Source organism: Girardinichthys multiradiatus, chromosome 13, assembly GCF_021462225.1.
Source record: "Girardinichthys multiradiatus isolate DD_20200921_A chromosome 13, DD_fGirMul_XY1, whole genome shotgun sequence".
Taxonomy (NCBI): domain Eukaryota; kingdom Metazoa; phylum Chordata; class Actinopteri; order Cyprinodontiformes; family Goodeidae; genus Girardinichthys; species Girardinichthys multiradiatus.
Window position 1 is genome coordinate 37,756,557 of NC_061806.1, and position 26,208 is coordinate 37,782,764.

A 26,208-nucleotide genomic window follows, 5' to 3' on the forward strand; every position below is an offset into this window, starting at 1 on the left:
TCATTATTAAGTCAATAATTCAGCTCAATATGGGAGTGGTGTTTATATTACGACTGTGAGTTTGGCAAAACTTGCTAAAGCAGAATAAATCATGGTGTTTCCCTCCACTAACCTTTGTAGCTGGTGATCATGTCACAGATCTCCTTGAAGATGTGCGCCAGACGTGCGGTGCGAGTCACTTCTGTGTTTTCTTCAGCTGCAGCGAGTCTCCGAGTCCGAACTGACCGCGATGTCTGCAGAGCTGAGAACTGGGTCAGGAACACGTCTGAAAAGAGCAGATGGATGTTAGAAGCAGTTCAGATTAGCCAGCAGAGATAAAGCTAGCTCCATGCCAATTTTCAGCGTTTGTAATAAATTTCTATTCTCTTTTTCTGACATGTTTGTTACTTTATGCCTGTTCACTAACCTGACTTGATGTTCCCATCGTCTCGGATAACTCCTCCCCAGCGAGCGTACATAGAGAGGCTGCTGGCATCCCTCTCTCTTTCACCCTCTCTCTTCTGCAGCTCCTGTTTCTCCCTCATCTTCTCCCAGTTTCGCAGGAGAAAAACGCTGTGCTTCAGCACAAAGTTTCTGATCACGACAGGAGAGAAGAAGTCAGTCTAAATAAAAGGTTAGTCTTTCTCTTATTGTAGCTCTGCAGGGTGTAGGTGTACAATAGGGGTCATTGCTGCTGCAGTGACATGTAACTGATAATTTTATCCAACTAATCAACTATCTAATGACACTTTTTAGTTGCTGCTCTGCTCACTCTTAAAAAGAGTGAGTACTACCAAAGCATGTAGAGATGATTGTAAAGTGCAGATTAAAAGGAATCTTTCCATTTTCTCCAGAAAATAATAAATAATGAAAGCAGGAGTGTATTAATAAAACATGTTTTAGTCAGAGAATTTAAAACCAGACTTAGAAGACACATTTGTCTTGCCTTTCTCTGTTAGACATGGGCTTCATGAGATGTGGATAAAACTTGTTGCCGTCGCTGGTCTCTTCTTCCTGAAGTTAAAGAAAACTGGATTTAAGACCATGTCTCCAAGTCGAAACAGCCTGGCAGAACTTCAAGCCAACGAGGTAAGAAGACCCTTTCAGGCATTCCGAGATACATTTTTAAAAACATTGTGACCTACCCAGATCAATTCTGAGTCAAGAGAAAATGATGTCCACACAAAAGGTTGGAAATACTCAGAGACATTTCTAGACCTAGATAAGTGTTCAGGTCACAGTTTTCACTCAAATCCTAATTTAGATGAAAGGATGGCAAGCCCTGAAATTAAACCTCATACAATCCTTTATAAACTTTCCTTTAACAAAAATATCACTTACTCTCTTTTTGAGTTGGTGTTTTGACTTCCTTTTCTCCTTGAGTCGACCCAACCTCCGAGCGCCTCCCGTTTTTCCAGGGAGGCCGTTGATGCGCTGACTCTTCCCTCCGATGATGCCCCGGCAGCTCTCCGAGCCGCACTTGCAAACTTGCTGCAGAGAAAAAGCAAAAACAAAGTGTGAACAAAAGTCAAACTGGAATTTCTTATGGGCTTTGCTAAGACTAAAAGGAGCAGAACTGACATTTTTTCAAACATTTCAAAAAACAAACCAAAAAAAGTTTGTAATAAAATTTGAAGACAAGGAAATGCACCAATGAACAAAATATATGTGACTGGTTTCTAAAGTGTCTGGCACTTATCTAGGAGATAAGGTGATGAATACTATTGCTTCAAAAAGGACAATTTAAGAAGGGACATAAAAATAAGGAAACTATCCTTACTCTCCTGAATTTTTAAGCCTTGTATTGAGAAGAAATTTTGTACCGGAGTATTTTTGGTTCTATCATATAATGCAAAAATTTCAAAACTTATAGTCAAAATAGGTCATACATTTTAAATGCATCTTGTTGTAGGGGTATTTCTGAAGTTGTGGGCGTAGTGACATGGGACAAGTTGTTACGGACACATGAAAAGGATAAATGCAACCAATTCGGGTATCGAGTTTCTTGTCTGCTTTTATATTGGCAGGATGAAAAAATGAACTGAAACGAAGCTGATTTAATCTCATTTCACTGAGATAAATAAAAAGCTGTTACCTGACGTCAGTGTGCTGAACTAAAACTAAACTGGGATCTGTTTTGCATAAACCGTTTCCCTTCTCATTATTAATAATTAACAAACTCGCGGGATGAGACGAGAACTTGTTTTATCTCCTGAAGATACTTTTGAAGAACAACACGTCTGTGAAGAGGTGAAAATGTTAGCTGAAGCTTCACCTGCTCCTCTGTGTTGAAGGAATGGAAGTTGTAGTCGTAGGTGAGTTCAGTGCCGCTGTGGATGTCCTTGAGAGCGAAGAGACCGATTCTGTAAACCCCGTTCACTGACCTGCAAAACATGAGTTGATTAGCTTGTTAACAAGCCTATTCTTTAGCAGATGTTGTGATGGAAACTGTTACAAAGAATGATTCATTAAAAAGACCACTATTATGTAACAGATCTATAATAGATATGATCACACCAGAAATACATTAAAGATTTTTTTAAAAGCAAAACTTTCGTGTCATTTTGATCGTTTTTTTTTATTTGTCTTTTTGTGTTGTAGAGGACCAGAATCAAAGTCTACAACAGATTAATGGAAAACTAATTTACATAACTTTATTCCTGAAGTGTAAGCTTTAATAATAATGACATATAGACAGCTAAACCTATTTTTAACTGGCACTAAAGGTTGTACACATTACAGTTGTTTCTCTCCACTCCAAATGAAACTGGGTCCCAGCTTTTCACTATTCCTTAAAGAACAAAACCCAATATTCTGTTTCCCAGGCACACAATAATTTATTCCTTCAACAGGCCAAAAAAAGCTGCTTCAGCACATTGTCTTCAAGCACCAAAGCAGTATCTAAGGCCTGGTTGCATACAATCTCTCTTCTGTGACAAGATGAATGACTTGTCTGGTTTGGTGCTGAAATTCCTCCAGCCTTGAGGAGGATTTTTATTTCAGCTGAGCCACTCCACATTTGGACCTCACACGCTGGTGTCCTGGTTTATAAGAGGGCTCAACGAGCAAAACCTCTGAGGGCGAAAAGGTGATCACAAATGCTTTAAATGGTGTCACTTGTGAAGAATCAGGGACAGGGCGGACTGTCCAGACAAGTCTGGCAGTGTGAACAACCTCTAGGGAGAAAGTGACTTTAAACCGTTTATGTAGCTGAGTCGTGTCAAGGAGCGAGGTGACCTCATCAGATTACCACCACAGAAATAAAATTACAGGGCTGTGGTTTCGAGGTAGAGTCACACCTGCTAGAAGTGCTTTCAGAGCTAACAGGTAAGTGACCCAAACTAGATCAACATTTCCATGTTTACACTGTAGCTACATATCTGTTTTAGGTTACACTCTAGATTTTGTTTTTAGGAAAATCTTAAAAGCAAACAGTGACACAGTTTTGCAAAAGGAGCTCCAAAGGGGCATTTAAATAATTAAATTTGTTTATATACACATTTAAATTTGTAAAATTTCCGGTCCTTGTTTGACCCATTTTAAGTAGTCCAGGGCCTCTTTTACCAAACTGTCTGTCATCAACCAACAAAGATGTGCCGCCTCTGAGCTCCTGCTGGGCGTTCATGAATCACAGGTGGATACAGCAGTAACCCACAAACCTCTGACTTTCTCCATACCGTTCTTTTCAAAAACAATAATGGCGAATGAACTTAGTGTAGGGATCCTGTTGTTGCTCGAAAGAATGCTTCAAATTCAAATTACACATCTATCTTACCTTCTTACTCTTCTCAAACAGAATGATTTTGGAACGTTGTTTAAGATTGTAAATCCTGCAGCAAGGTGGTCACACAAACTATAAGCCATCACTACATCAACCCCTCAACCCACAAAGGCAACTTGTCCTTATAAAAGTGAACCGATGCAGGCCTGTGAACACATCATGCTTCTAAAGAACAGGAAGAAGGTCTGCAAATTTCTTTGCATTTTCCACACTGTATTTTTTCTTTTAACACATTTTAACCAATACTTAGTTAAAAAAAAAAATGTTAAATCCAATTCTGTGTAAGAAATCTAAATATATCCAGTGCAATTGTCCTAAATTACCACAAATAAAGTAGCATTTAGCTAAATGGCCAATTTCCAGCCTGATTACTGGCTGATGTAAGCAGTTTCAGGACTAAATACTGAAGTGTACAGCTGCATCAACTTCCAGCTTCTCTGATGCATCTTTCTTTATCTCAGTGGCTCAATATCCTTCGTAATTTAATCCGACTGGCTATTTATAACACTCCAAGCATATTAAACTTGGAATATTTAAGAAGCACAAAGATAATGGAAGCAGTATTAACCAGGTTTGGGTAAACTACCAGTTCAGAACACCTTGCGGCAGTAGCTCATGTGCTGTCCAGCAGGTTCTTGGATAGATATCTTTTAAGGTTAACGCAGGATGGTTTTAAGGGAAACCATTTCAAGTTATCATGACACCCACCACTTCTGCATCTCACAGTTGGGTTCACAGCTGTGGTTTATGAAGCGTGCCTCATTGCCCATATGGAAACTGTCAATCACCATCCCACTGTCAAGGTTCAAACAGTAGTGGCCATTGTGGTACTGCTCCATCATTCGGTTCCTAAAACACACCAGACATGAAGCAATATAGTTTCAAACAGAATTTCTGTCATCTTCAAAAGAAAGCATTAGGCGGGAAACGATCTAACCGTCTCACCTGAACTCCTGCTCGCTAACCACTTCTCCGAGGTATTCGATGATGAACTGACCAGCACGGAGAGACTCCTTGGTGCGAATTCCCCAACCCTTTCCCTCAGCACGGAATCGCTCGAGACACTGGACCCACTCGTGTCTCTGGATGTGCTGGTTGTCACACTGATCACTGCAAGGACACGCACTAGGGGAGCACTCGGCAAAGCTCATCCTGCAAAATCACAATAAAAGGTTCATTTCAGTGTGACTGTGATACTTTTGAATCGATTTGGCATTTTGTTCATACTCTATTAAAATGAAACTTACTGTGAACCAACCATTATTGCTGAAAAAGCCAGCAACATGAAACCTACTAATGGGAAATCTAGAAATAGAATCAAGCTTTGTCGTTACGTTTCTGTACCTATTCAAGCAATCATCGAGGCACCCTTTTTCAGTTGAAGTCTCAGGAGGTCTGCAGTTGCAAGTAGTTGTTTCATACCCATAGAGAGGCTTCACGTCTACATACACATCTGTGACATATGACAAAGAGTTACACTTTTTAAATGGTACCCACACAGTTTTCATTCAAAATTCCAAACTTTTCCAGAATTCATTCTTCACAGTCTCTTCCTAGTTTTGGCCATTTTTTAAAAACATAACAAAGGTCCAGCAGGAAATTACATCACATATTTCTACGGTAATCAGGCTTTAAATAAGGAACCACGATGGATGGATGGATGGAGGGAGGGATGGATGGATGGATGGATGCGATGGAGGGAGGGATGGATGCGATGGATGGATGGATGGATGGAGGGAGGGAGGGATGGATGGAGGGAGGGAGGGAGGGAGGGAGGGAGGGATGCGATGGATGGATGGATGGATGGATGGATGCGATGGAGGGAGGGAGGGAGGGATGGATGGATGGATGCGATGGAGGGAGGGAGGGAGGGAGGGAGGGAGGGAGGGAGGGAGGGAGGGAGGGATGGATGGAGGGAGGGAGGGAGGGAGGGAGGGAGGGAGGGAGGGAGGGAGGGATGGAGGGAGGGATGGATGGATGGATGGAGGGAGGGATAGATGGATGGATGGATACGATGGATGGAGGGAGGGATGGATGGATGCGATGGAGGGAGGGATGGATGGAGGGAGGGATGGATGGAGGGAGGGAGGGATGGATGGAGGGAGGGAGGGATGGATGCGATGGATGGAGGGAGGGATGGATGGATGGATGGATGCGATGGATGGATGGATGCGATGGAGGGAGGGATGGATGGAGGGAGGGAGGGAGGGAGGGATGGAGGGAGGGAGGGAGGGATGGATGGATGGAGGGAGGGATGGATGCGATGGATGGATGGATGGATGGATGGATGCGATGGATGGAGGGAGGGATGGATGGATGCGATGGAGGGAGGGATGGATGGAGGGAGGGAGGGAGGGAGGGAGGGATGGAGGGAGGGAGGGAGGGATGGATGCGATGGATGGAGGGAGGGATGGATGGATGGATGGATGCGATGGATGGAGGGAGGGATGGATGGATGCGATGGAGGGAGGGATGGATGGAGGGAGGGAGGGAGGGAGGGAGGGATGGATGGAGGGAGGGAGGGAGGGATGGATGGAGGGAGGGAGGGATGGATGCGATGGATGGAGGGAGGGATGGATGGATGGATGGATGCGATGGATGGAGGGAGGGATGGATGGATGGATGCGATGGAGGGAGGGATGGATGGAGGGAGGGAGGGATGGATGCGATGGATGGAGGGAGGGATGGATGGATGGATGGATGCGATGGATGGAGGGAGGGATGGATGGATGCGATGGAGGGAGGGATGGATGGAGGGAGGGAGGGATGGAGGGAGGGAGGGAGGGATGGATGCGATGGATGCAATGGATGGATTTAGGCAACTGATTAAAATCCAAACATTTTTCATGATTTTTTTTTTAAAAACCTGGAGAAAAATTTCAAATTTTTCTGTAATTTTCCATTTTTCCTAAGCACGTCTGTGTTTCAGAGCTTTAAATTTATCATGTCCTGTTTGACGCACAATGCATAAAAACAACAAAAGCCACAATATTCAAACTGACAACAAAGCAAACCCTCTAACTTGTCACTGATCAATACAGAAACAGTAGCCTGCACAAAGATCAGACGGGAAAGACGTTTTGATTAGGTCAGGTGAACAAGCAGTAACTCACTTGATCTGATCTTTTTGTAAAGAGGGACATCGGGCCTCTTGTAAAGCTAAAAACCAAAATAAAACAGAAATATTATTTTAAACTGTGCCTCTAAGAATTCAGTTTGTTTGAGTACGAAAAAAGAAAAACACTTTTAAAAACCTTCCGCTTAACAAGACTGATCACCTGATCATGTTTCCACAACCATAAGATGTCGTAAGGCAACTGGAAATCAATCCTCTTCTGTCTCAGGTACTTCCCTGTAAAACACAAACAAAGCCGGGGACGTGCAAAGAAACAAAAACTGTCAAAATACAGGTTTATAGCTTGTATCTCCAAATACAAAAATGCTGTATTTTCTTATAACTGGGAGAAAAAAAACGCCTTCCCTGGTTTCTAGTCTTCTTTTAAGAGTTAGTACAATGATTACCAACAACATGCAGAAACATGACTACATAAAGTTTTACTTAAATATCAAAGCAGAGAATTTTAAACTTACCAACATGTATTGGAGCAGGAAACAGTCCATATTCATGCTCCCCAGGTATGTATTCCAGCTTCTCTTTTTTTAGCTGCAGAAGCTGACTGCGAGGGCTTAAAAAAGAAAAACGTAAAAGAAAACTTTGAAAGCAGCTCATTAAAGTATAGACGCCCATAACTGCTTCATGTAGAGAATACATCATGGATGTTTTCTTTGGGACTTACTCCTCAGTCTTGTACACATCAGAATACAGTCCTGCTTTCTGGAACTTCTTCTTTGGAAGTCTGGCTGCTTTCTTCTCTCGTTGGCTGCTGATTGGTGCAGCCTGTTCCTTGGAGACGGTGCCTGGGACTTCTGGGGAGAACTGACCATCTGGCTTGCCTTCTGTGGAACTAAAAATAGAGACAAAAGTTAGTGTACGATGCCAAAATACAAATATTTTTTTAAAGAGCACTGTAGCTGAAACGTAAGGTATGACATGCCCTTGAATGTGCTGATGTTCCTCCTCTGCAGGCCAGCTTCTTCCTGTCTCTGTCCTGGATTTTGGTGGAAGGTTAGTCTGGTTCTCCTCTCTCCCAGGCAGTTGCTGCATGGTTTCCTCTGCCTCCTGGACTTCTTCAACCTGCTCTTCTGCTTCTTCATCCCCCTCTGCCTCAACAAGTGACCTTTTCTGACATTTTCTACGCTGACCCTGGACCACAGACTCAATAGCATCTGTAACAGTATCCCCTTCCCACCCTCTTCGGCCAGCTAGCTGCTCTCCCCCGATGTCCCTGTGCACAGTCTGATTCAACTCCACCTCATGGGGTGGGGAAGACGGCGGCGAGGGCAGTGGGTATTTCCTAGGACGTCCCGGGCCCCTCTTCTTCACCACGTTGTTACCTGTCCGAGCCTGTCTCTGCAGCTTTTTGGCACGCAGGATTTTGTTGACATGATGCAGGCTGTGCTTGGATGTCTGCACCCGATGGGAGCGGTGGGAAAGGGAGGCGTCCAGGCAGAAGTCCTGGGCGGAAGATAGACAGGAAGAACCAGGAGAGATGTGGGAGTGAAACAGAGAGGACTGGGGATGGTGCTGGTGCAGGTTGTGGAGGGATCCTTCAGGCCCTTCGGAAGTAGAGAGCGCGACACCTCTTGACTGGATGACTGATGATCCTGGAAAAAAGAAAAAATTATTAAAAAAAAAAAAAAACACATTTTAGCAACAACTTGAGGTTCTAGATGAGGAAAGAAATAAACAGTACAAATAAATAAAAGAGTTTTCCCAGAGAGTCTGAAATAATGTTCACACATTTTGTCCTATCTTAGAATAGTAAAGTCTTTCTTGTCATTATACTGGGGGATACAATTAAATCGACTTGACTTGGCTTGTCCTGTTTTTTAATCTAAGAACTGCCTGAAATACACTCAAAGAAAAAAGCTGGTATGCTTCCATATAACCCCAACATGTTTTTCCTTATAAACTCCACTTGGAAAATTAGTTTTTTTTCCCATGAGAAGTAGATCACTCAACTCTTTACCTTTAGGGACTATTTTAGTTTTCCACGACACGCAAAAGGGGTGCCCAGTCAAATAAAGACAGATGTTTTTTAAAGCAAAACCAATGTTTCAAATAACAGCAATCAGATCATGTTAAACATCTTTTGCTTTGAATGTCTGCATAATACCAAGAAATATTTAAGTGTTTTTACTGATAATATGATACAGAGACAATTTCATAACATGTTAATACCCAGTTCTGTATAAACTTGTATGTTTATCTTTTTATTTGAAGGGAAATCTTTGGGTATTGCTAACCTATAAAGCCAATAAACTCACAACATTTAAGCACAATTAACAAAATTAATGGAAAATGGACAGTTATAAAGCACCATTCAAGGATACATGACCAATCAAAGCCTTTTCCAATACATATCTCATTTTGCCTATCTTCAGCCACTCATTTGAGCTGAATGCCGATTTTCATTTCTTGCTGTTTTTTTTTTTTGTTTTTTTTCCATTTATCATTTTATTTTGAACTAAATAAAAAGAGTGATTGACAGCATGCTAGATCTTACGCTATTGCAGACATTTGGAAAAAATATCTGAAAAAGGCTTCAAATATGTTTGTATCGTCAGCCAGAATATAGTTTACATCACCTTTCACACATGCATTGCTTTCCGTTACTCTGACAGCAACTGAACATGTCTGCGTCATGCCAGGGTTACCCAGTTCTGCTTTTTCATCCAACATTTTATAATTGGAACCTGACCAGAGATCTAAACTGCTGCAAACTGCAATCACATCTACAGATAAACAAGGACAGTCATGGCAACAAGCTATGAAGTTAGGTGCAATATTGCAGGTATTCCACATTATTTATTATGGCTTGTGACAAAATGCCAAAGCAAGGGGTGCAAATCCAGCAAACATTACCTGCATATTTGTTTCTAAGACAACCAGCTGTGTAAAATCCAGGAATAACGCTCAGAACTGCTAAATGATGGACTTCCTCTAAATTTAATTCGCTATACAAGATTGGGAGTTACTGGTGCCAGATATCTTAGTAAAACATACAGATAAGTTTTAATGCATGTGAACTTCAAAACTTTGCAGTTTTTAAAAGGATTTTTGGCAGAGATTTGCTAATCTCTAAATCTAAAATACTCAGACTGGACAAACTAAGCTGGACGATTCCAAGTTGAACAAGTAAATCAGTTTCAGGTTTATTAAACCTTTATTCCATAAAAAGAAAGACTTCAACGTTTTTTTTTTTTTTTTTTTGCATTATAGCAATTATAGATTAAATCAAGCTTAAGGCCAAAATGGACTATGGACCCGGTATGGATCACTCTACACTGGAAAAAATGTTTATTAAACAGAGTTTGTGATCTAGGAAACCTTTCCTTGATTCATAAAAAATAAATTAAAAAACCTCAAAAAAAAAAACAACTGGCTTCTGGTAGGCTTTTCAAGACGGCGGAATAATATAGTTAGCTCCTGGTCGTAGTGATAAAATTGGCTCCTAAACGAGTCGAGATCATCAAGAATGCTTGAAGTACAAAACAGAAAAAATAATTAGAGGGGGAATAAGGTCAAAGTTATGAAACAGACGTCTCTAACGGACGAGGAGCTAGCTAGCACTGAACCGACAGGGTGTGGTGAGATGGAGGGTGAGAGCATTGCTGCTGCCTTGAAACCAGAAACTGCAGAGCGTTGTTGCTGTTGTCTGAAACCACAACACGTGGCTAACTGAAGCAGAACAACAGGTGGAAGAAATAGGGGTAGCAAACACAGACCCGAGAGACGCTCTGCCTCATGGTCTACCACAGAAACATCTCCAAACCAAAATAATAGACCTAAAAGGAAGACATTGACGTAGTAATATCAGAATTTATGGAATTAATTATGGAATTAAAGAATAAGAGAGACTTTGATTTGTGCAGAGAACGAGACCCTATAAACTGATTTTCCACTGGGATTTGAGATGACAGGGCAATTTGTGACCCTAAAGTTGGAAGTCAGTCAGATTTCACACTGTTCATTTAGTTCTTGGTGTTCTACTTTATTGTTACTTTTTAAATGTTGATTTTGCCAGGACACACACACAGGAAAATGTGTGTCTGACAGTGTTAACTACCACTTGTTCCATGTACTGGCGTAGTCAGAAAAATCCAGTTCCATTTTCACCGCCAAACTACAGTCTAAAGTAAAAAGTATAAAATATGTGTTGGAGAGGTTGCAGGCAGGCAGACACCTTCGTATATTTGGAGCTGTCCAAAAATCCAACCATTTTGGAAGTGTGTTATTAAAATTGTAACTGACATGCTTCCTTCCCCTGTCTTGAGTGTCGTTTTCTTTATTCCTTTGAATATGTAATGTCTTTCACCATTGTTTAATTTGCATACCCTGCATAATTCATACATCTCCATTGTATATTGTTAATTATTGCAAAAATCTGACTGTGTAACTGGTAAATGTTCTTGCTCGTACTCACTCGTTCTCTAAAACATCATAAAAATGAAGTTAGAAAAAAAGAAAATCAAAAACAATTTTAATGTTGTATTTGGCATCAGGACCACCTTAGATGGGGTTGTGACTGTAAGTTGCAACATCTATGAACTTGAAACCTGGACTGATTTGTTCTAGTGAGACCAGATTGTAATGAGGGGTGAAATCAATAAATCATCAATGTTGGTTAGAGGGAGAAATTTGTCCATAAGGACTGATCTCAACCAAAATAATCTCAGAGCGTAGAGGGAGTAAAATAACAATTTACTACTGGAAAACTACCCTTTCTTTTCTTTTTTTTTTTTTTAGAGATGTTGATATAAATAAAAAACTCCTACTATGCAGTGTTCACCTCGGGCTCTTTTTTTGCCGAATTTCCCCACAGCATCCTCTACACGTTCTCCTCTGTCAGTGTGTATTTATCTGCTTCCGTCATTCCCCTGTTGTCTTGTTCATCCGCCAATTCCCCAGATTCTCTTCTCTTGGCCCCTCTGCTGTCAACATGCCGTGCGTGACCGCCGGTTGACCCCAAGTCCTACGTTCTAATCCAGGATTACTTGGCTTGTTTTGAACTGCCCCACGTTGCCTCCACAGGGACCTCTTAACGTCCCATCTTACTCAGCAGACATACCTATAAACACTGGGCCACACTCATTAACATCCGTTTTACCATTGCTCACACACAGTACAATTCACCAAGCAATCATGGGAAGCAATGTCCAGTCCTATTGAGTCAAGACATAAAAAAACACATGTTTTCTGAGACTACAGCTGCAAGCTTGTCTGGGTATGTGTCTACCAGCTTTCCACATCTGGACACTCAAAATTGTACCATTTTCCTCCATGCAAAACAGCTCAACCACAGTCAAACTGGATGGACACAATTGAACAGCTTTTATTTTGTTTTCCCAATAATCAATTGAATGTAAGTCTGGACTTTGACTAGGCCATCCTAACACATGGATAACGTTAAATCTAAGACCTTCCATTGTAGCCCTGGCTGTAATCTTTAAGGTCGTTTTTCTGCTGGAAGACGAACCTCTGCCCGGTCTGAAGTCTTTTCCCATCTCTAATGGATTTATTTCCATGATTTCCCTCCATCCATCTTCCCCATCAACTCTCACTGGTTTCCCTGTCCATGTTTAGGCATCACCACACTTTGATGTCGCCACCACAATTAATTCACCACAGCACGTGTTTTCACATATTTTCTGTGTTTCCTATGTAGTTTGTAGCAAATTCCAAGCAGTATCGCTTATGACTTTCTTTCAGTGACGACTTCTTCTTTGCCACTGTTCCACAATAGCAAAGGTTTTACACGACTTGACTAATGTCCTGTCAACAGATTCTCCCCAAGCTGGCATTTGCATGCCCTGGATTTCATTTAAAAAGGTATCAGAATAATTTAATTAAATGGGCACTGTTTAAAAACAATGTATCATTTTCCTTCCACTTTAGTTATTCACTACTTTCTGTTGTTCAATCACTTTTAAAACACACAATTTAAATGCATTGAAGTTCATGTGACAAAAAGAAAAAATCAAGGAGTAGGAAGACTTTGAAAGTCCCTTTCTGTCCAAGAAAGTAATACTGATAAAAGCTACCAAATCACATACAGAGTGTGTGCAGAAGAGAAACACTTTACCAGCTTAATTAAGTTGTTTTTTGGATCTTATTGTAATTTTCAGATAGTAGACAGCTGGGATGACTACAGAGGCGCAACCTTTATTTTATCAGTGCTGTTTGGTGTAGCCACAACTGAGGTATGGAGGCTTCCAGCAGCAACCACAGAACAACCTCCAACACACTATCGAGGTTTGCTGATGCACACGTGTGTGTGTGTGCATGTATGAAGATCAAACAAAATATTAGATCCCACTTACTGTGCCACATGGCAGAGTTTGAAAAGCAAAAGATCTGCTTAATATAACAAGCTTAGACTCCATATGAAATGTGGGGGTTCCTATACATTTTCCATTTCAACGTTTTCATAACATTCTGGGGATAACGGCAAAATAAAACCTTTACAGAGCTGGGCTTCATTATCTGTGTGTGGAACAAAAAAATCAATCAACTCAAGCGGGCTTCGGATTTGGCAGTTTTGTAAAAGGCTATTTTGAATTTTTTTTCTTTTAGCATCTTGGCTTAGCTAAATCACCTTTACTTCAAAACACCTAACACAGTTATTAAATAATTGGTATTAACCCCTAAATAATGATTATTAACACACAGACCTTTGATAACCTTAGTCTCTTTGTAAAATGTCATTAAATTATTTTTTATCACTTTTATCTTTACCCTCCAAAAAATATCCGTTAATGGTTGCACCACCTGACTTTTGCAACTAATTTAAAATTCGACAGGTTTCTACTCAAAAGCCTTAGCTTTTTGCCTTTGCTAAGAGGTTTTTAAAAGTCATTTCTAAATATGATCAAATATTTAATGACAAAATTGCATTTTTTGCAGTTTTATACATGTTTCACCATCCGACATGTGAAAGTAACATTTTTCAGCTTTAAATCTTTTAACTCAACCATAAAGGCTCCTGTAGATGATGCAATATTCGGTTTCCCGTTATTACTTCTTAACTTCACAAAGAAAGCCACGTCTTTGTGTCATTTGTGATAATTGACAACATACAAACTGCTGGGCAAATGTTTTTCATTTATATAAACAGCTTTAAAACTATAGGTGTTTGTAAAACTTGTAAAATAAAACAAATTTAATTAAATGAGGCTAAAGTACCTAATTTTAAGTTTCTTACCATTATACATTTTTAATAGTCCCCTACATTTCAGTTTTGATGTAATTATTGGAATGTAGAGTCTATAGAACATAATTACACATCTTATTAATTGATTAAATAACTTAAAAAGGAAATAATGCAATCTGACATGAGAGAATACATAAACTGGACTCACCTAATTCTCTCCGTTCAGCTGATGTCGAGCGGTCCTTCCTCATTGGCCGATCCAGGTGAGAGAAGCTGGAACTTTCCGTAGCTACCTCAGTCTTTTTGCTCCTTCCTCCCTTCAGCGAAGTCTGTGTCAGAGCCGAGGCGAACAGATTTGTCAGATTAGGAGAATCATGAGCTTCTCCATCCTCTGTGGGAGTAAGAGGTTCCTCATCCTCGCTGTCTGAGCACCCTACTGGCTCTCCTGCCCGTCCATCTGAGAACGAGCCCTGGCCAGCGGCCATCTGACTCCGTGAAAACTTAGAGTAATCTGCTTCCGTGCCCATCCTGAACCAGGAAGCAACTGGATGATGGCCTTTTGAGCTGCTATCCAGTGTAAGCCTAGAAGGTCCTAGACAGGACATGGAGCTCTCTTTGCGCTTGTACCTTTCCGCAGATGAAGATGAAGAGGAGGAAGGGGAGTTGGCAGAAGCTTGCTTACTCGTGGCGCCAGAGGTGTCTCTTCCAAACCTGCATCTTTGTAACGACTCCGTCATTCCCAGACCTCCAACTCGCTCTCCTTTACAAGCAGCTCCTTTGTCAGAAATCCCTGAACTAACCCGGCTCGTTGATCCACTCCTAGTCACTTGCTCCCGGTCTTCCTCGGAACACCGCTCTCTATGTTTGTGCCTGTGTTTGTGTTTATGGTGCCAGTTAAAGGACAGCTCGGAGGACATGGGTGGGAAGAGGACGGGGGGCCTCCCTCCACCCAGGTACTCCTGCCTGAGCACCTTATGTTTTTTCTTGTGAAACTTGGAGGGGTTTAAGAGGAGATGTGAAGGGTGGTGATGGTGCATGTAGGACGTGGGTGGAGGGGGAGGGAAAGATGGTGAGTGGTGAGAGTGGTGTGATGGAGCTGCGTGAGGCGACTGGTGATGTGGGTGAGAAAACAGGGCACTCGCTGGAGGAAAGCCTCTGTAATACCCCAACCCCAGGGGCCCTGATGAGAAAGGAACACCATAGGAAGGGTGGTAGAAACCTCCACTGGAGAGAGGGAATCCAAGCCCGGGGACAAAAGGAACCTCAGACATGGATTCTCTTAGCTTTGGAGGTCGTCCGCGTTTCTTCTTCATGTCTGGTTTACGAACATAGTGCAAGGGGTCGCAGGAGTATGCAGGATGAGAGTAAAACCTGCCGAAGTTAACCCTGAAGATTGTGGGAAGGAGGTCCCTGTGAACATAATGATGGGGAGGGGGGCCGCTTGGGCCCCCAATTCCACCACCAGCTCTGCTACCCAGCCCTGGCATCCGACTCGTTCCAGCTTCCATGCTAATCCCACTGCCAAGGCGGTGCCCCGTGGATCGGTGTGATATCCGAATTTCACTCAGCATCACAACAATCTCATCTAACTCTGCGAGAAAGTCAGGATCAAGCCTCCGAGACCGCAGCTGCAAGTACTTCTTCTTTCTTTTCCTTTTTTGTCTCTTCATCTTGTCGTACCCAGGACATCCGTGGCTGCGCCGTTTGCACTTGTGCTTGTGTTTTTCCTTGTGTCCCAGTAACGTTGAGGTGGGAGCCGCTGGATGAGGTCTCTTGGGATCAGGAGAGGACCTTGTTCCGTGGGGTGATGGAGAGGGTGAGGGATGCTCCATTAGCACAGCAGAGTGTCGCCGCCTGCCTCTGGAGTTGAGGCCCATTCCTGGAGCCATTGCTGAGCTCATTACCCCCGGCATTAATAACCCACCACCCATTGCGGCTGGCAAAGCGATTCCACCCAAGCCTGCCGTCCCTCCAGCTTTCTCTCCGCGGTCAGATGTGCTATTGTTGTCCGTTCCTATCCCGCTGTCACTGGGCACCGTTTCCTCACTGTGTGACTCACTGACTGGTGAAGGTGTGGCTTCTTTTAGCTCGCTGAGGGGAGCAGGGGAGGTCGGGTGAAGTGGCCTGGGAGGAGAAAGCTTATGATAATGGAACTGCTGTCTGTAATGATGATGATGATGATGGTGAGGGTACCCACGACAAGAAGACTTTTTCTGGGAAGCTGCTGTGGCTGGTGAAGAGGATGTGGAGCCCAGAACTTTATTGGGTACCGAAAAGGTTGGGGGAGGGAAGGAGAACGTGCTATGGTTATGATGGGAGCTAGAATAGTGGGAAAAGTGCACAGAGTTAGGTTCCACAAAGCTGGCATCACTGATGGGGCTGTGGCCTCCACTAGACTGTGAGAGGGAGGGAGAGGGGAACACCTCCGAGGAGGACAGGTGGTGCTGCTGGGACTGAGAGTGGTGATGAAGAGTGGAAGTGGTGTTCGGAGACAGGAAACGTTCTGGTGGTGATGGAGTCAGACTGAATGCAGATTTTGGTTTACGCCCTCTCCTCTTACCCATGTATATTGTTCCCTTCTTACTAACATTAATTTGCGGCCCTAATTTCCCCCCAAAAGAAGCAGCCAGGGAGGACAAGGACTGAGTTGTAGCTTCCGTAGAGTTAACCACTCCAACAGTGCTGTTTTTAGGGGTTTCTTCAGTTCTTGGACACAACAGGATTTGATTCAGAATACGCTTCCGCTTCACGCTTTTCATCTTATTGATTTTGCCGATAATAGTTTTCATAATGAGCTGCCCGTTTCCTTTGCTGCAGAACCGTTTGTCTCCCATGTCTCCCGACTCAGGATCCAAAGTGGGAGGCTGACCCTCCTGGGGTAAGGTAGGAGGAAGGCGCTTAGGACGTCCACGTTTTCTAGGCATAGGCTTAGGCGGGTTTAGGTCTACCTCTGGGTGAAGAACAGGCGGGTCCTGCTCTTCTTTGGATTTTAGCAGAGATGAAAAGACCTTGGAAGAGGTCAGCTTATAAGAGGGGTTCCCTGGAGTTGGGGCATCAAGTCTTGGCATTTTGGACTTTGGCCGTCCCCTTTTCTTAGGCTGGGGCGGAAACAGCTGTGAAATTGAATGTTGCGGCACTGGGTTTGGTTTGATCTTATTCGGGTTTGGCGGCCTGCCCACCGGTCTTTTAACTGGTGGAGATGGAGTTTCTAAACCTGAAGATAGAGACATGCTGGTTTTGTTCTCATTGAAGAGACCGTCTTGAACTGCTAGCTGGGTCTGTAGCTTGTTCATTACCCAGCGGGGTTTTCTTCCCCTACGTTTCTTTAGGGGTTTACTATCCTGCTCATCAGGTGAGTCTAGGGATGAATCAGGTGAATCATCTCTAAGGGGCGTTGGTAGGCTTTCTTCATCCTCTGGCTCAGATGCAGAGGGCGTACTTTGTCTAATGGGTTCAGGAGGGCTGGTGGTTCTCCTTGATTGGCTACTATCCCTGTTGGGACTGCGCTTTTTGGGACTGGAGCTTCTCCCCCTCTCGACATGCAATGATTGATGACTTGCTGCCTTATCTTTACTCTCTGGTTTTCCTAATGCTGCTGTAGGAGAGTACTTTTTTAAGTCTCTGGGGCTGTCGCCTCCCTGCTCCCTCTGACCTGCCCCACTTTCTTCTGCCAGGGCAGGGGACTCCTGTGCATGGTGTCCTTGTGAGGGAGCAGGGGAGCCCAGGTGACTCACAGCAGTCACTGTCCTATGCTCAACTGAGATGGAGGAGGAGGATGAAGGAACGGGGCAAGATGGAGAAGATGGTAAGCTGTGAGTGCCACGTGACTGTGACTTAGACAAACCACTAGGGCTGTTGCTGCTGTCGTTGTAGTTGCCGTCCTTGGACGCAACTATTGGGCGGTTATGAGGGAATGCAGGGCTGCTGCTGCGACTTCTGCTGTTACTTATAATAATGCTGTTGTTGATGTTGCCAACAATAGATTTTGCCAGTCCGTCTGAGTCCTCCTTCCTCAGCTGCGTCAGGCTGGGTGCGTTTTCTGAAACGCCATCTCTGTTCCTAGAGCCATAAGGCCGACCAGGAGGTCTTGACACAGGGGGTGGAGGGGAAAGTTGCAGCAGTCTTGAATATGTGTTCCTATTGGCCATTGCCCTGTCTCGTTGCTTGGCTGTGGGAGCCATGAAGCCTGAGGTTGGAAGAGGAGGATTTGAATCTGTTTTTGTTGGTTTAGCTGACTTAGGAGTCTTTGATGGTGGGCAGGTTGCTATAAGCTGGGCTAATTTCTCAGTGACAGTGGGTGGTCCGCAACTCTGGACACCCTTGTCCTTGTCTCTCTGACCTTCCGTGCTATAAGTATAATGAGGAGGTTTGACACCTTCAAAAGTCGTTTCTTTTGCTGCAATTGGTGGCGAAGAAGGCGAAGATGTCCGTGAGTTGGTTTGTGGCGTTGGTGTTTTCTTCCCAGAGGAATGCGTTTTATTGTCCGGTGGCGGTCGGTGAAGGTTGAGGGGTCTTTCAGATGTGGTAGTGACTGATTTTGTGTCCGACTTTGAATCAGACTTGCAATCTGTCTTTGGTGGACCCTGCATGAAAAATAATAAATATGTAAGTGATGAAGACCAACGGACGTAAATGTGAAGTTGAAACTGACAAGAAAAAGCTACATGTTTTTTCAACATTTTTTACAAATACAAATCTGAAAAGTGTGGGGTACATATGAATTTAGGAGCCTGAGTCAATATGTTAAGATACAAAATTTTACTGGAATTACAGCTGCGAGTGTTTTGTCTATTTCAGCATCTAAAGACTGAAATGACTTATATCCAGAAGTGTTTTGCAAAACAGCACAAGCTTAAACATTGTATGGGAAGTGTCTGTTTTCAAATGTCATTTTTTTAAGGTTTACCACAGTTTCTAAATTGTAATGAGGTCAGGACTGCATCCATTCGATCCCATGAATGTGCTTTGAGCTAAGCCATGCCATTGTAGAGTCTACATTTAGGTGACTTCTGAAGGAAATCGGTTGCAATGGATTTTATTTATGGGAATCAGAGTAAAGGGGGCTAAATATAAATGCAGATTTTTTTTTGTAAAAGCATTTTGCAAACCATGTATCCATTGCCATTTATTTCAGAATTATGCACTATTTTGTTTAGGTGCATCATATTAAATTCCAATAAAGAACATTAAAGTTTGTGTTTGCAACATGATAAAATGTGAAAAGTTCAATGTAAATAGCAAGGTACTGTATAAAATGTTTTCTCCAATGAAATGTCATAAGAAAAAAATATTAGCATCCAACAAAAAAGTTAAAAGCAAGGATATGTATTTGTTCATGAATTTCAGTTTCATTGAACAAATTTTCAACTCATTCCTGCTGCACATGTTGGATCAGGGAAAGCAAGGAGGAGCTACTCAGTGAGGTCAGTGAGGGGTCAGTGAGGGAGAGCTATTAAGAGGGGTCATGCCAGGATGGGGGGTGGAAAAGCCATAGTCATGAAGAGACAGAGGAGCGTCAGTGCAGACGGAGGCAGGTCGGAGGGTGACGCATGATGAATAGAGGCAGGCCAACTGCGAACACAATGAAATCTAAAGAGCAATTTAAGCCCTTTTATTTGTTTGTGCAATAACACAGAAATGACTAAGACTGCTTTTTTGTGGATCTTTCTACTTCAGAAAAACATTTAAAGGGGGATAAATAAGCACAACTTTGTGTTCAATTTAGTAGGAATGTTCTGGACCCAACCTCATATCGGCTTGGGGTTCTGATCATGGCATTTGAAGACGATCGGTAACAACATCCCCGACTAAAATGAACTCCTGATACAGGTAGACTTATTTGTCTACTGTCTATGATTTCAGAGGAGCTTCCAGTGAGCTCAGCAGCAGCAGAATATTTTTAAATCACAGCCTATTTTTGTCCACGACTTGAAAAACTGTATGACAGCCCGTGCACATTAATTTGCTGATCTAAGAAATCTGTGTTTTCCGTAACAATCTAATAGTTTTCACCCTTAACAATGAGGTTCCATTAAAATAAAGATTTTATTGGCGGCTGCAAGCTCATGTGCCTACAACTGTTCACGCTGAAGCAAGCTGAGAGCAGCTGAAACACAAGTTTAAAAAAAATAATCTGCTTCATAAAGTAGAGCAAGTTCTGCCCACTGACAATTACCTAGAACCACACTGAAAAATGTTATTAGCTGATTTATCAATAAATCTTATTAAAAGACTGTAAACATGCTAACGTTAGCCTAGCATTTTCCGCATGACATCGTTAGAAGGAGGCAGGAGCAAATGAAGGTTTATGAAAGACCTGTTCCTGTACGTCTGAATTCAAACGTATTTTTAGAAAGGAATCATAAAACTATGTTCGTTTTAGGTTATACATTGTTAACGCATCATAGTAGTTTCCTTAACTGAGTTAACCTGTAAATATACGTAACGTAACATATTATGGCTGTCCAGTGTAAACTCTGGTTGGGACTAAATATCTGTCACTGTCAAGAGAAGGAAGAATAGGAGAGAGCCCAACATCCAGAACGACATTGGTGAGTTAATGTAGTATTGATTAAATGCCATGATTTTTTTACTGCACTGTGAAGCTCCTATGTTTTTAACCAAAAGGCATTGAGGCTGTTAGCTTTAATGAAGTATTAGACAGACACTTTGTATTGGCTAAGGCCTGTTCTTAAATGATTTGTTATGTTATCAGAGACAAAAAAAAAAACTGATCAGGAAATTCCTACAGTAAATATTTGATTGACAGTTACTTTTTAAATTTGATCTAGAAAGCAGAGAAGAATTTTCAAAATACAAAATGTTTTTTGTAGTTTTGAAAGAGAACCTGGAAATCTCATGCTAAATCTTTGACTGGTGCATGTTTAATTTGGAGCATGATAAATAAGAACACAATATAAACGCAACAATTTAAACACAATTGTGTGCTTTTGCTGAAGAATTACTTTCATTAATTCAATTGTAAGACTGTCTTGCTCTCACCTTTTTAGCTGGAGCACTCCCGTTTACTTGGGAGGGGGATGGGGTTTTAATGATGCCAGGAGGAGCAGCAGCAGCAGAAGGTGTAATAGCTTTAGCAGTGGGGACTAATGAAGATGATGTAGCTGGTGTTTTTTTCACACTCGGACTCTTTTCCCTCTCCTTTCCATGGCTCTTTGAGGGGCTTTGACTCTGACCACTCGTACCATCGCCTGCAGCCACTGCCCGGTTTCCACGAGTGCTACTTCCCCCGCGACTTGTGTGCCTCACGGTGGCCCTAAAGGCTGGTCTGCACACATAGTTCTCCAAGCTCTTTGGGGGCTTCTTCATGCGTTTTGCCTGTAGGCCAATCTTAAGCTTGACATTACCCTCGGACAGGCTGCTCTCCGTGATGGAGAAATGGGACTGGTCGCCTTCGGGGTCTCCTGCCCCACCTGCACCAGGGGGACCAGTAGCAGTTCCCTCTTTCTCTTTCTCTCTCTCTTGTTTCTTTTCATCCTCTTCTTTTTTTCCACCCCCTCCCTCCTTCTCTCGCTCAGCTGTGACAGCAGCAGAGAGAAGAGGTGGTGGTGTTGAAGTTTGTCCCTGAACCTTCTGATCCATCAGAACTTTAGGGGGTGTGGATGCTTATTGTATATACCAGGTAGAGTTCTTGTATAAGGACGGGTTAGGAATGAAGGAGGGGAAAGGGGGGATATCTCTGAGGGTGAAGCTCTCCTTTTTTGAAGTGGCTTCTCTCCCTTTTTGGCTGTCCAGCCCACTTTCTCCGTCCTTCAACTGTATAAATAGAGACAGGCAAAATAAGAAAGAGAAGTCAAAAACAAATTCAGTTAGTCACTGCAACAAACAACAAGAAAAACACCGCCAGCTGTGAGAGGGCCCTCTAGCTAAAAAACAAACTACAAGTGTGTTTCCACTACAAGAACTAGTGTCATTTTTCTGGGACCATTCTTTAATCCCTGACTGCAGGAGCCCAGAGTCAATCAAACAGTAGAAATCTACCCCATAAAATACCACTGGTAGGTAGCATTTTTATTAAACAACCCGAACAGTTGGCAAACATGTTGAATATCACAGTGTTTTACGCTGCTTACATTCAAATACACTGTTAAAATCAGCTAACTTTAGTGAAAACATTATTTAAATGAATTACATTTAGCACAGACTTCAGCTTTCATTGTCTGTGAAAGCAAAAAGTAACCTACGTGACTTTTAGGAAAATAAAATGGTAATTTTTGAATATTTCACAGCATTTATGTGGCAAGAAACAAACAATCAACCTCCCAGGATCATTAGTGAATCTTAAATAACGCAAGGATTCCACTGCAGGTTCCTGCTTTCGGACACATTGAGTAGGCTTTAATTATTAGAAGCCTGTAACTTTTACATCTTTACTCTGGCTTTACACTGATTCTAAGGGTTTTTTCACACCGTAATGGAGCAGGACACTCAGTTCAATTGGAAAGTGAATGCTATCACTGCACTTTTGAAAGTGGGTCAAGCCACCTCAAGAACATCATGCAGCAACAACAGCTGCTCGTTTTGGGCACCATTACAAGAAGCTGCCCACTATGAGCAGCAGGCGAGGCAGCGAGGTGTGCAACAAAAAAATGGTTAAGAGGGAGAGACTATGGTTACGGGCACCTGGTGAAGATTTAGAAGATTTTAGATCATACTTAGGTTTTCAAATCATACGTGACACATCACTTCCTCTCTCTGGTTTGCTGGAGAGTTAGGATGCCTTCCCATGATAAGCAAACTTGTTTAGTCCCCAGCAGAGTTCAGAAGAGCTTTTTACATCTGCCAAAAGGAGAAAAACTCTGATCCGTTTACAGTGGAGCAAATAGCTCTGGTAGTAAAGCTCCTCAGCTCTGTTTCAGACTGTTACTGCTGTGAAAAAATCACAAGTTATGGTTGTAAAACACCAGGTTGTAATCCCAACCAGAATTTTCCCTTCGTTTCAAAGAAAATTAACAAGTATGCATCTGAGAAATATCATTAAAGTGATATCTTCACAGTTACATCTTTCCATGAGGTTTAGAGTGATTTAGTATAGACTTTCCTTACCTTCTCTACAACAACTGCTATGAAACAATAAGTGCTGTATTGCTCTGACTTCATTGTTTTTGAACCCATTCTGGACTCGGGTTGCTTTAACAAGTATTCCCGCTTGAATTTAACAAATTGCCAGGGTATAATGGCTTCAAGTTTTATAACACTTTCAAAGCAGCGACACTCCTCTCAGCATCAGCAGTCATAATCTCCATAAAAAAGCACATTGTGAGTAATGTAAAACAGATGCAGGGAAGCCATTTCTAATCACCTTTTTACTTCAAGAGCACCCCTCATTCAGTCTAGGTGGCTTTTTATGATGTGCTCCATTCACAGCCTATAATAATCTGTGACCCACTTACACAGCCATGGCTCTTCTACCTAAGAAATCCAACATCAGGCACAGCTCCTCTGATTTGTCCACCTATGATGTACAATATATACATATTGCCACATCTTTACGCATGTTGCAGAAAAAAGCCACAGAATATTCAAGCTCTAATACTTGGTGAACTGCCCAGCAACAAACAGCAGAATGCTTGTTAATTGCGCTCATAGAGGGCAGCCCAATTCAATGAAGTAGTCTACGGCTCCCTGCACCCACTGAGTGATTTAAGGCAGCTTCGCCCCCAAGCAGGTGCTTTCTCTTTGTGAAGTCATTTGGAGGCAATTCAGAACTGTGACCTCAGCACATTGGGTCCTCTGGGACCAAACAGACGATTCGGCAGCCTTTCCCTGCCTCTCACAGCAGCAACGGAGAGTGAGCGATTAGGCATCGATGTGCCAGCGGTTTTCCTGCAACCTACATTAGAGGAGAGCACTAAAACAGCTAATTCAATGGAGCCTCGGGGAAGTCAAATAAGTCGACCCATCAGTTAAGCATAACTGCAAGAAAAAAGGAATCAGCTGTACATCTAGCCTTTAACATCGTTTGCTTTTATGACTCTAATAAAAAAAACTGAAGTAGACATGTTTTCGGTTGAGCCATAAAGCAAATTAAGCATAACTTTTGGCATACATCAAGCCTGCAGTTATTCTGGCATTCTCTTTTCTGTGTTTACTCAAATTTCTCCTTTTTGCTTCAAAACTTCACACTCCCCCTTATTACACATACCACAGTCAACTTACACCTCCCTATTTCTTTAACACTCAATCAGTCTTTTCACCCTAGTGGTGCTTTTTTAAAGCCCCTCTGTGAGATTTCGCAAACTTGGAAAGCACACAAACTACATGTGTTTTTGAAACTTTAATCAAAAACACATTGTCTCCTTATTGCCCACCCGACTGGCTCTATTGCTTGCATCCTACTTAAACAATGACAATTTCTTTCTTATTCTTAGATACTAAACACTTGCATTGATATGAGAACTGTTTCCAGTGCCTGACTGCAGCTACAGCGCCTTGCAGAAATATTGATACCAGTGTTTGCCCTTCCATTATCAACCAAGGGCTCCACCACCACCCCCTCGCCCCCCGTCAACAGGACCGACCGCCCCAATCGCTCAAACGGAAGAAGAAGCAGAAGTGACAGAGTGCCCTGTGTTACACTGCTGCCTCTTCCTCCACCCTGAAACTCAACCTAGCACCACGCTGCAGTCAGATTCAGGTAAGTAAAACAATATAACATGTCTTATACCAACAATGAAGCAGCTAACAAGTCACATTCAACCTAAAGGGTGGGTTATCTGAATTGCTAACGTTAGCCCATGTGTTTTTTCACAGACAAACAACCTAAAATTGTTAATCTTAGGGTGTTTTCACACTTGCCACTTTTGGTGCGGTTTAAACAGACCAGAGTTCTTTTCCCTCCTTGGTCCGGACCCTTTGTGCAGGTGTGAATACACTCTATCGAACCCTGGTCCGGACCAAACAAACAGACGAGACCCACTTTTGAGGTGGTCTCGGTCCGCTTCCAAACAGACTCTGGTGCTGTTCGCTTATGGTCTGAATACAAACCGGCCCCGATCCGAACCAACAACAAAACACGTACGTCTCTTTGGACCTAAAAAGCCACCGTAGCCAGTAGCAAAGGTGTGTGTTGTAAGGTAATCATACCTGATAAGCTGTGTTGCTTAGCAACGCTACTGGCTTGTTGTGGGACACGTAGAGAACGTCGGCGTTCAGCACGCGTTCTCCGACGGGGTTCCAACATTACAAATAAAACGTCTCAAAGTCTGTGTTGAATGAGCTGCTCTTCATCTTCACAATAATATTGCAGCTGTAATAACGGCATAAATATGCAGAACAGAGGTGCTGCACGCAGCACGTCTACAGATGTTTTCCTACATTTCCGGGTCTGTGTTCTGTCCCGCCCCCGTCATTTCTGTCCAATGGGAACAATGATCGTCACCCGCGTGGCTTTGTTTGGAAGTAATAGTTCACTTGCAAAAAGTACAATGTGAAAACAAACCGCACCAAATGAAAAAAATAAAGTTCGCTTTTGGTTCGGACCAAACAAGCAGACATAAAGGACTTTCCTGGTGTGAATACATCCTTAGACTGGCAGCAGACCAGACTCCATGATGTGCTACTCCATTATGTCTGACCCTGCTGCATGGTGGTGGAACAAACAAAAGATGAAATTTAAACCATGTAAACGTTTTTGATCCTGCCTCTTAAAAGAATCAGAATCGAGAATTGGCAGGAACTGAACTGGAATCAAAACAAGGAATAGGAACCGGAATCTTTCAAATTCAAACGATCCCCAACCCTGCTCCCCAGCCTGAGCTGTGGATCTTTGCAGCTCCTCAAATGTTACCATGAGCCTCTAGGCTGCTTCTCTGATTAAAGGCTCTCCCTGAACAGTCTGTCAGTTTAGGTGGGTGGAAATATCTTGATAGGTTTGCAGTTATGCAATACTGTGTCCAGTCACAGAGGATGGACTGAACTGTGCTCCAGGAGATGGTCCAATCTGTTTTATACAGGTTTTATAACCTAATCTTGCGTTAAACATCTCCACAACTTTATCCCATACATTTCTGGTGTGTTCCTATGCCTTTAATACACGGCTTGTTGACGGTGTTCTCCAAGAAACCATTGAGGCTTTCACAGAACAGCTAGATTTATACAAAGAAAAACATTCCAAACACATCATTAACTAATAAGGTGACTGCTCGAGACAGT

The 26,208-nt window shown here is 42.6% G+C and overlaps 1 protein-coding gene across 3 annotated transcripts in view; it reads right to left on the reverse strand.

Moving 5' to 3' along the window:
- ash1l (ash1 (absent, small, or homeotic)-like (Drosophila)) overlaps positions 1–26,208 on the reverse strand; it is a 43,300-nt gene that overhangs the window by 14,275 nt on the left and 2,817 nt on the right. For all 3 annotated transcript variants that reach the window (XM_047383246.1, XM_047383244.1, XM_047383245.1), the window contains exons 3-17: positions 21,037–21,810; positions 14,243–18,617; positions 7,816–8,485; positions 7,558–7,725; positions 7,352–7,446; positions 7,039–7,112; positions 6,874–6,919; positions 5,105–5,213; positions 4,706–4,912; positions 4,469–4,609; positions 2,255–2,363; positions 1,321–1,470; positions 926–993; positions 407–573; positions 113–265 (exon numbers count right to left, since the gene is read on the reverse strand). In XM_047383246.1, coding sequence (XP_047239202.1) covers positions 113–265; positions 407–573; positions 926–993; positions 1,321–1,470; positions 2,255–2,363; positions 4,469–4,609; positions 4,706–4,912; positions 5,105–5,213; positions 6,874–6,919; positions 7,039–7,112; positions 7,352–7,446; positions 7,558–7,725; positions 7,816–8,485; positions 14,243–18,617; positions 21,037–21,636 — 7,132 coding nt within the window. In that variant the 5' untranslated portion in view covers positions 21,637–21,810. The remainder of the gene's footprint in view (positions 1–112; positions 266–406; positions 574–925; positions 994–1,320; positions 1,471–2,254; positions 2,364–4,468; positions 4,610–4,705; positions 4,913–5,104; positions 5,214–6,873; positions 6,920–7,038; positions 7,113–7,351; positions 7,447–7,557; positions 7,726–7,815; positions 8,486–14,242; positions 18,618–21,036; positions 21,811–26,208) is intronic.